Here is an 11,751-nt window from a genome sequence, read left to right as displayed (position 1 = left end):
TTTCACATTGGGACAGTTGTGACCGTCACCGGTGACGGTCACCGGTGACTGTTGCGAACACTCCTGCGTCACTGGTGTCCCACACTGCAGCTGTTGCCAACTGATTAGTTGGTGAAATGGACTCGAGCGAGGAGGAACTGTTGTTTGTACTTGTAATGAGGAGGAGGAGGAGAATGAAGACAAAACGTTCATTACACATACATCCACTGCTACGTGATCGGGTGGAGAAAGGATTGTATTACACCCTTTATGACGATCTGAGACAATCTGAGAAGAAGTTTTTTCAGTATTTTCGAATGTCAAAAACTTCATTTGATGAACTACTAGAAAATGTGAAAGAAGCAATCACAGGAAAAGACATTATACTAAGGAAGGCTATCCCACCAGAGGAAAAACTTGCTCTTACATTAAGGTAGGTACTGTAGTATTATTTTATTTTATTGAAAGCACATTTTTCAGATTTTAACTGGTATTAATATATATTACAAAATATTGTAAAACTTTCACTGATAGTTTTAATTTCATTCTTTCTCTGCCTGTGCTGTTGAAAAGTATATTAAGGACTCGTCACTGTACTCGGAGGCCGCTGGCGAGCACACAGCTGTTAACTGATCGGACAACCTCGACTGTCCTCCAGTGTAGCCTTGAACTGTTTCACGATATGCACGGTCGTGATGCGGATCCCCCGTAGCGTAATTTGGTACCGGCGCAAATCCTATTTGGCACGAAGAAGAAGCAGAAGCGCTGTAATATTGTTGGGCATTGATAATGACATTCATCAAATCTGATTTCACTTTCAATCTTGCATGACTGGGTAATTTTTTTAATTCAGGTACTAAAGACTGCATAAACAGGCTATCTTCGTCGGCTTGCTGTGATGAATTGTCTTTTCTGGCGTACTTTTCCTTCAAAATGTTATATAGGATATCTTCTTTTTCAAGACTCTTCTTTTCACGTGGCCTTTTTTGCCGTCGCTCAGCAGTTTTTTCACGTGCCTCCTACTCTAAATTTTCTCCTTCATCAAACTCATTTCTGTCTTCATCATCATCATTGTCAATACTAGAAGTAGTGTTCTTACAGTCAGTTGCTAGGAATCGCAGCTGATCGAAGTAGATATACTTCTTCCTACCAGTTGCTGCAGAACCACTCTTTTCTGTTTTTTGCCTTAATAACTCTCTGGTATAACTGGCCCTTAAACTCTTCCATTTCCTTTGAAGGATTGTCCCTGCAACAAACAAAAACCACCATAGTATTGTAATATCTAATATATAAAAATGAATGTTTGTTTGGTTTTGTTCGTACCGTTCATCCGATTGCGATGAAACTGTCACTTGCGCGAAAGTTATAAGCATAGTACAATTATTAACATTTATTAAAATTATAGTTGCCGGGTGTTTCAGCTGGTTATCTATAATGTCTACGTGTGCGTGTGTGTATGCTTGTGTGTAACCTGCATAATTTTGTAGTTTTGCTCCATACGCTTTATCTTTTTTTTTACAGGTACTTGGGGGCCGGATCATCCATGATGGACTTACATTTTCAGTACAGAATTGGAGTATCAACTGTCTCGTATATTATACGAGACGTTTGCTCTGCCATATGGCGTAAAATGAAGCCAAAATGTTTTCCCGAGCTCTCGAAAGATCTATGGCTTACCTCAGCTGAAGGATTCCATAAGAGGACCAACTTTCCTCATTGTGTGGATGCAGTGGACGGGAAGCACATCAGAATTGTAAAACCCACTTCCAGTGGTTCACTCTACTATAATTATAAGAACTATTTTTCCATTCTGTTAGCTGTTTGTGATTCGACGTACAAATTCTTATTTATAGACGTTGGAGCATATGGGAAATCGTCCGACTCAACTGTGTTTCGTAATACAGTGTTAAGTAATAAACTACAAGATGGTACGCTAGATTTACCTGCACCAAAACAACTGTCATTATCGTTTGAAAGACCTATGCCATTCATGTTAGTAGGAGATGAGGGTTTCGGATTGTCAAAATTCATTTTGCGCCCTTGTGGTGGCAAGTATTTAGACATTAAAAAACATGTGTTCAACTATAGACTGTGCAGAGCTAGAAGGTACATCGAGTGTACTTTTGGAATTCTTGCAAACAAGTGGCGCATTTTCTATCGACCACTGGATGTTAAATTAGATTTGGCAGAGTCTATTGTGAAGACATGTTGCCTCCTCCATAACTTTGTGCGTGATCGTGATGGAATACAGTTTGAGGATACGTTAACTATTCAGGGATTGCAGGACATGTCATCTTGCTTGGTCCGTGGAGGAAATATTGCGAACGGTATCAGAGAAGATTTCGCAAACTACTTCATCAGCCCTGAAGGCGAAGTGCCATGGCAGCTGCAAAACATCTAAGTGCTAGAAATGTTATGTGAACATTAATGTCGTTAGGCCTAAATGTTCATTGGAATTGTATTTGAAATGTGCAGTGTTCAATTATTACCATGTTAACTGTAACAAACCATACTGTTGCTTCCACTGAACTGATTAAAACTTGCAATTAAAATTATAATTACAATGCACTTTTTTGTATTACAGTTGTGTGTACCTAATTGAACAGAACCCAAGCACGAGCACTGTTCTCATTCGGGTGTCAAAAACTTGTAAGTCAATAGTATTATGGTAAATAAATAAAATTCATTATTATAGTAACAACATATGCGTAAATTATTGTTGTTTTGAATAATATTTTAACTGTATTTTTCGGACCATAAGGCGGAGAGCCTTATTAGACTACGAAAAGACGTACCCTTAATTTTGTTATGAAAATGTTGAAATAAAACTATTTTATTTTACTTTCATTCGCCCTGTAAGGGTGAGTTCATGGTTTCTGCGCTCATCCATTTTGTCCATTCTTCTCGCATTGAGACTGCATAACAGTACACTTGCTATTGGTAATGCAAAAGAAAAGGGGTGAGGGATAGCATTCTCCTTGTAGGTTATTAAACTCCTAGCCTCGTACAGGGGTAGCAAATATATTTCGCTATTCTTGTGGTCCGAAAAATACGGTATTAAAGTGAAAAAAGAATATAGAACTTACCAATTTTGTTTCTTTCATCTATGCTCTTTTCATCGAAATCAGGCACAAACTTCGTAATAATTTCTTGCCACGCTTTCATTTTCATGACCTTGTTACTGTAGTCATCGCTTTTCATATCGCAAATAACGGGACGACTTTCCACTTCACTTATAAAATATTCTGTGTTTATGAACTCTAAACTCATGGCTGCACTGTGTGGAGAACCACTGGGCTCAGCAACGGCTGCCTGTCTGTTGGCAACTCTGCACAGCTGTGTCTGTGATTGGCGTCCCAGTGTGAATACTCCAATACAAGCTAATGCATGTCCAGCGGTGACTGCAGCGAACATAGTGTCGGTGTCCGTCACATGTGGCGAGGGTGAGTCACTGCTGGGTCACCGTGACTCGGTGACTCAGTGACTCGGTGTGAATGCTCCAATTCAAACGAATGTATCTCTATCACTGACCGTCACAAGTGTCCCAGTGTGAAACGAGCCTTATGTTTGTTCAGTCACGTCCCCAAATCAAGTATTTTATTCCTTTCAGTTCGTTCAGTTCAATTTATAGCTACCCACATGTAATTTTATATGCATGTGTATTTTCAACTAAGTATGAAGTTTTTACAATTACAATTTTCTTAGTTTACATTATTTCTTTTCACACTGTAATTCATGATAAATTCAAGTTATAAGTAAACAGACGTGGATGCCAAGTCCCTCCCACGCTTTTCCCTGAACTGCATGTTTTAATATGGGAATACATACAATATATTCTGCACTCAACATCAATAAAAACTTTTTTTAGTGTATATATGCATATTTCACAAACTTGTTCAATAGTGAAACCAAATAGTACTTTTAGTAACAGTCATAAGGTGTCATTAATGCTTCATTAGGACTTAATTAGGTTTATATTTCAATATACTGCAAGCTTATAACAACATAAGTACCATTCACTATTGCAGATGGATCAATGTTCCTTGTCGCAGAATGTTTTCATTGTGGAACATTATTTTGCATGTTTACACCCAAATCAATCATCACCAAGGAACCACTTTTGGTTTTTAGCTGTAGGATGATTATTCCCCTATACCTGGATGAAATAATGAGGCGCATAATGTTCATTTAACACAAATAGAACAGTTGACTAACAGCTTGAAAGCTTCTTTATTAAAACACAAAAACTGATTTTCATGCTCTTTACAAGACTTGTCACATTTATTGTACCAATAATTGTACATACACCAATTACGTTACAGTATATAATTTTAACAAGACTGATGAAATGTAGACTCAGTCCAGAACTTATTTACAATGGAATACAGTGTCTTGAGGACTGCTTCAGGGCGTCAATTACAGAAGGCTGATGACAGCATTGGATTGGTAACAGCAACAAGTTGTTGATATCATGGAGGTGGCACTAGGAATACGGATCTGCATACCCTTCTGGATCTTGTGACGGTGGTGGTGGTGTATATGCAAGAGATTGTACAACACATAATTTCATGCTATAGTAAACGACAACAGGGCCCTCCTGGAAGCATTCATGGGCCCATACATTCATACTACACTGGTGTTTAAGCAACTTTTGCATTATATGTTTCTGCCAAGTAATGTAGCTCGATCAAACTCTGAACATACATAAGAATTACTACAGTATTATAAAAAAGGTATCTGAAAGAAATACACAATGAGACGAACAGACATGATGCTTCCATTCAAGGACAATAATTGCACCGAAGTCACCATGATTTATGAAGGTCCTTTGGATGCTAAAAAAAGCAACACATGGTTCTTAGTAGTGGGTAGCAATGCATGCTCTGCAACGTGCTCCCATGTTGGTCACAAGATTGGCAAGGAGTTCTCTTGCAAAACGGCATTTCATTCCTCCACCAATGCAGATGACAACAGATGGATGGTCACTGGTACACATGGATGTGCTGCAATATGTCTCTCCGCACATGCACAACGTAATTTAAGATGAGGGAATGGGCAAGTGAGACTATTTGTCAAATATTCTCTTGCTCCAGAACCTCCTGCATCTGCACTGTTTGATGCAGTCGTGCATTGTCTTCCATAAAAGTGTCAGGGCCAAATGGACACCTCGTTGGGCACGAGTGAAGTGTCACAGTGATGTTGACTGGTGAATGTACTACGTTCAAAGATTTGGGGACAGTAAACACATGCAACATTATACCCCTCCAAACCTTAATGCCTTGTCCACCAAACAACAATGTTCTTGGGTGCATTATGTGTTCCTGCTTCTTGCCATATGATGCCACATGTAACGCATCCAGGAACATTGTCGAACGTGATGATATTGGTAATTCAGGTATTGTGGTGTGGGTAGAAATAATGTTTCGTGGACATATTGCCTCCAAATGTTTGAACACAGTACACTCACCAGTCAACATCCGTGTGAAATTCTATTCCTTCCTGACGTTTGTCTTTCCAGAAGTACTGTCGGCCTGGACCTCATTTTCATGGATGACATGCGGAACTTCATCAACCAGATGGGGAACTTCAACAACCAACACAGTTACAGGAACTCTCAGAACAAGAAGGTATTAGGTGAATGGACCAGCCTGCCCATTCCCCTGCCATAACCCTACCAATATCGAGGCATTTTCCATAATGTGCATTATCAAGGGGGGTGGGAGGGGGATACTTTACATTCCCCACCCTTAATAAAATTCATTAATTGTTGAATTATACTAACAACTTACTTTTTAGAGGTACTGATTTGTAAGTATGGTCCATAACCCGAAAATACCTTTTAGCACACACTTAAACATAGCAACACATTTCCATTGATGTGTTCCACCAACTATGAAAAAAAAAGTTAAAATTTGGTTCACTGTTATTCATGCTTACTCTCAACATTCTTTTTAAAGGAAGACAGCTGTGTAAACAAGGTGCTGTACCTAGGAATACTGAATACAATATTCACTGGGAAAGTATCTTGGTTACTACTGAGATTTAAATTTTTTGATAAAGTTTAAATGAAAAATTTAAAACATACCTGGAATCTGGTAGAATAATTCAACAATAAATATTTTTTTCAAAGTTTTAAAGTGTAAAGTGTACAGCAATTGACTGGACTGCAACATTTTCAAAGGGTGGGCAAAAGAACACCACACTCTTGGTATTGTGAGGTATAATTCCCATCTAGCACCTGTGTTGGGAGACATGTTGCAGCACATCCACATGCACCAGTGACCATCCCGTAACTGTCAACTGTGCTGGTGGAGAAATGGAATGCATATTACAAGAACTCTGTATCAGGTAGCACAATGCAGAGGATGCACAGCCATACATTGCGATCACACACCCCACTAAAAAACATGTCCTGCCTTTTGCAATGTCCAGAGTTCTGCTTGTAACTATACAAGTATGAATTACAAAAGTTAACAGTCACTTAAGAATTTTGTAAAATTGCCTACTCAAGAAAATACACTTAATCCTGAACTAAAACTGACCTAATTGCACCTCATAACTGCATATGGGCTTTTACCATAATGAGAAAGCGTGTTTCATTCTTCAATTCAACGACTCATCCTGAGTTATTTTGGACAGGGTGGGGGTTTCAGTACCACACTAGAATAGAATAGAATCTTTATTTGCCTTTCAGTATGTTTTCCATACAATTGGCATTGTCAGTGTGTTCAATACATTTTTTTAAATTACAATAATTATTATTGTACATAATTGTGCATATGCAGGGCAAGCAGATATGCATGCTAAAGGAATATTGGCATGTTATGCCAGCGCTTTCGTTTGGTAAGTCACATCGTCTTTGTTTTTAGATATATTTTTCCCACGTGGAATGTTTCCCTTTATTATATTCATATCTCTAAAGTAATATTGATAATACAACAATTATTCATTCACAATAGTAATAATAATAATAATCCCCGTGGAGGCCCAGGAAAAGAATAGGCCTTCGGTATGTTCTGCCAGTCGTAAAAGGCGACGAAAAGAACAAACTGGGCTAACCCCCCTTTTAGTGTGATTAGTTGGTTCAAGACAGAACTAAAGAAGCCTCGGACAAGCGCCGTCATGGTCGGGGACGACGCTTGAACCCTATGCCCGCCCACAATGGCAACGACACTGCTAGCCAACTGGAAAATGATTTAAATCCAAATAGAGGTGTTTTGCAGGATATGCTTTCTGCAACCACCCTAGAAGGAAAACAAAGACAGAGGATGAGATGGTCAGATGAAGTTAATCGCACCTCATGTTCTGTTATTACCAAGCAACAAACCTAGGAACCAACACAACTGGATACAGATCACAAGTATACACAACATTTATTACCAGATACCCAGAATTAAAATTTTTAACAGAACAACGACTAGCTGATCAGATCCGTGTAATAATCAAAAATAACAGGATACCCCAGTCAGAATTAGAAAACATCAAACAACAAGTACAACAAATACTGGAACAGAATAATGTGCAATGAGAAGAAGAAGAAAATACAGTAATGGACTCAAACATCCCAGAGCAAACAAACAAAGAACAACACACATCAATTAAACAATCAGAGGAAAACGAAATCTTAAGACAGCCACCAGAACAAGCACAAATAGAACACGAAGTGACACAGATGTTAGATATAGAAGAAAAATTTCAGCTAACATATATAGAATACAAAGACACAAATACAGACATTAGACCATTCTTGCATAGACGAACAAATAACCCACAAGTCGAAACAACAATAAAAACTATCAACACAATCATACACAACAAAATAAATGAAAAAACAACTATGGAAGAGTTACAACTACTGGTTTATATAGGAGCACTCACTACACTAAATATACACACTAGGCAGAGATCAGAACCAACCAACACACAGAAGAAACCCACAAAACCAGCATGGCAACACAGGCTACAGATCAGAATAGAAAAACTGAGAAAAGACATCGGACAGCTAACACAATTTATAAGAAATGAAATCTCGGAAAAAAAACGAAAAAGGTTAGGTAAAATCTCTCAACAAGAAGCGAAAGAGCAATTAGACGAAAAGAAGCAGAAATTACAAGCATTCGCTAAACGACTCAGAAGATACAAAAAAAGTGAAAATAGAAGGAAACAAAACCAAACATTCAACACAAACCAAAAGAAATTTTACCAGACAATAGATAACACACACATTAAAATAAACAATCCACCAAACATAACAGACATGGAACACTTCTGGAGCAACATATGGTCAAACCCGGTACAACATAACAGGCATGCACGGTGGATACAAGCAGAAACAGACACATACAAGATGATACCACAAATGCCTGAAGTGATAATTTTGCAACATGAAGTCACCCAAGCAATTAATTCTCCTCACAATTGGAAAGCCCCTGGAAATGATAAAATAGCAAATTTCTGGTTAAAGAAGTTCACCTCAACACATTCACATCTAACTAAATTATTTAACAGTTACATTGCAGACCCATACACATTCCCTGATACACTTACACATGGAATAACTTATCTGAAACCTAAAGATCAAGCAGACACAGCGAACCCAGCTAAATATCGCCCATAACATGCCTACCAACAATATACAAAATATTAACTTCAGTCATTAAACAGAAATTAATGACACATACAACACAGAACAAAATTATAAATGAAGAACAAAAAGGCTGTTGCAAAGGAGCACGAGGATGTAAAGAGCAACTGATAATAGATGCAGAGGTGACATATCAAGCTAAAACTAAATAAAGGTCGCTACACTATGCATACATTGATTACCAAAAAGCTTTTGATAGTGTACCCCACTCATGGTTACTACAAATATTGGAAATATACAATGTAGATCCTAAATTGATACAGTTCCTAAACATAGTAATGAAAAATTGGAAAACCACACTTAATATCCAAACAAATTCAAATAATATCCCATCACAGCCAATACAGATTAAGCGTGGAATATACCAAGGAGACTCATTAAGTCCTTTCTGGTTCTGCCTTACTCTGAACCCACTATCCAACATGCTAAATGATACAAATTATGGATACAATATTACTGGAACATACCCACACAAAATCACACATTTGCTATACATGGATGCTCTAAAACTACTGGCAGCAACAAATCAACAACTCAACCAATTACTAAAGATAACAGAAGGATTCAGCAATGATATAAGTATGGCTTTTGGAACAGACAAATGTAAGAAAAATAGCATAGTCAAGGGAAAACACACTAAACAAGAAGATTACATATTGGATAACCACAGCGACTGCATAGAAGCGATGGAAAAAACGGATGCCTATAAATATCTAGGATACAGACAAAAAATAGGAATAGATAATACAAATATTAAAGAAGAACTAAAAGAAAAATATAGACAAAGACTAACAAAAATACTGAAAACAGAATTGACAGCAAGAAACAAGACAAAAGCTATAAATACTTATGCCATACCAATATTGACCTACTCATTTGGAGTAGTGAAATGGAGTAACACAGACCTAGAAGCACTCAATACACTTACACGATCACAATGCCACAAATATAGAATACATCACATACATTCAGCAACAGAAAGATTCACATTAAGCAGAACGGAAGGAGGAAGGGGATTTATCGACATAAAAACCTACATTATGGACAGGTAGACAATTTTAGAAAATTCTTTCTAGAACGAGCAGAAACTAGCAAAATACACAAGGCAATCACTCATATAAATACATCGGCTACACCACTGCAATTTCATAACCACTTCTACAACCCTTTAGATCACATAACATCAATAGATACGAAGAAAGTAAATTGGAAAAAGAAAACACTACATGGCAAGCACCCGTATCATCTAACACAACCACACATCGATCAAGACGCATCCAAAACATGGCTAAGAAAAGGCAATATATACAGTGAGACAGAAGGATTCATGATTGCAATACAGGATCAAACAATAAACACCAGGTATTACAGCAAGCATATTATTAAAGATCCCAATACCACAACAGATAAATGCAGACTTTGTAAACAACAAATAGAAACAGTAGATCACATCACAAGCGGATGTACAATACTAGCAAATACAGAATACCCCAGAAGACATGACAATGTCGCAAAAATAATACATCAACAGCTTGCCTTACAACATAAACTTTTAAAACAACACGTTCCTACATACAAGTATGCACCACAAAATGTACTGGAGAATGATGAATACAAATTATACTGGAACAGAACCATTATAACAGATAAAACAACGCCTCATAACAAACCTGACATCATACTCACCAATAAAAAGAAGAAATTAACACAACTAATCGAAATATCCATACCCAATACAACAAATATACAAAAGAAAACAGGAGAAAAATTGAAAAATATATCCAACTGGCTGAGGAAGTCAAGGACATGTGGCATCAGGATAAAGTTGACATCATACCAATTATACTATCAACTACAGGAGTCATACCACACAATATCCACCAGTACATCAATGCAATAAAGCTACATCCAAGCATATATATACAACTACAGAAATCCGTAATTATTGATATATGTTCAATTATCCGAAAGTTCCTAAATGCAATATAGCATATACCGTACAGTTAAAAGGAAGTGATGCTTGATCAAGGTCCACGTCACTCCATTTTTAACCAGACTTAACGTCTGAGAAAGTGAAGGAAATAATAATAATAATAAATCATAACAGTTAAATATACAATAGTATCAAGATTTATTTATGGTACATCTTACCTGTCCATGTAAAACGTCTTTGTTGGTACGTTACTGTCACAAACATATGGGTATAATTCATATGGCAGTTTTTTGTTTCATGTAGCATATCTCTTTTGTGTCACTGTTTTGAAACTCATCAAGTGAGTAATATGGCGTACATTTGAGCCAACTTCTATTGTTTGCTTAAACTTATTCATCGGTAGTTCGCTCACAGCCTTTGGGAGTTTGTTATAAAATTTCAAGCTAAGGTGTTTATGGCTCTTTTGTGTTAATATCAGCCTTGTATATGGTAGGTCTATATTACTATTATTTCGAGTATTATGAACATGCACTTCAGATCTTAAAGTTCTTTATGTTCTCTTTAGCATATATTAAAAAATTATAAATTCATATACTAGGTAGTGTCATTACCTTTAGTTCTTTAAAATGATTTTTGCAACCTTGTCTTGGTGCTAGTTCTAAAATGCACCTGACTGCTTTCTTCTGCCACTTGAAGATAGTATTTGAACCCACTGAGTTCCCCCAAAGAAGTACCCCGTATTGCAGTTGTGAATGGAAAAAAGCAAAGTATGTGGAGATTAGCAGATTTTTACTGATAAAGTGTCTCAGTTTGAGTAGTAGAGAGTTCGAGCAAGTTTGCCACATAGATAATTTGTGTGTCTGTCCCAGGTAAGTTTTTGATCTATATGTAAACGTAGTACTTGACATTTTTTGTATTCTGTTCAATTGGTTTCAGGGTGAAGTAAATTTCTTCAGTTTTCAATTTGTTTATTGATAAAAGGTTGGCTCTGCACTGCTCATTTCAGCTACTACTTTGTTGTATTCTACAACATCTTGCATATATTCTCCATCTGCTATTAGTGTTATATCATCAGCATAGAGTACATTGTTGCATGGCATATAATTTGAGAAGTCATTGATGTAAACTATGAACAGGAAAGGGCCCCAGCACTGAGCCTTGTGGAATTCCTCTGTTTACATTCATGGCTGTTGAC

General features: G+C 37.1%; 1 protein-coding gene across 1 annotated transcript; it reads left to right on the top strand.

Annotated features, from left to right (window-relative positions):
- The first annotated feature begins 296 nt into the window (after nucleotides 1-296).
- LOC126259195 (uncharacterized) lies at nucleotides 297-2,641 on the top strand. The gene is made up of 2 exons (XM_049955825.1): nucleotides 297-412; nucleotides 1,501-2,641. The coding sequence occupies exons 1-2, from the start codon at nucleotides 297-299 to the stop codon at nucleotides 2,378-2,380; spliced, it is 996 nt and encodes a 331-aa protein (XP_049811782.1). The 3' UTR covers nucleotides 2,381-2,641.
- The last annotated feature ends 9,110 nt before the right edge of the window (nucleotides 2,642-11,751 follow it).

Source organism: Schistocerca nitens, chromosome 1 (assembly GCF_023898315.1).
Source record: "Schistocerca nitens isolate TAMUIC-IGC-003100 chromosome 1, iqSchNite1.1, whole genome shotgun sequence".
Classification (NCBI taxonomy): Eukaryota; Metazoa; Arthropoda; class Insecta; order Orthoptera; family Acrididae; genus Schistocerca; species Schistocerca nitens.
The sequence above is the reverse complement of the archived record's forward strand: the minus strand, read 5'-3'. Positions and strand labels throughout refer to the sequence as shown.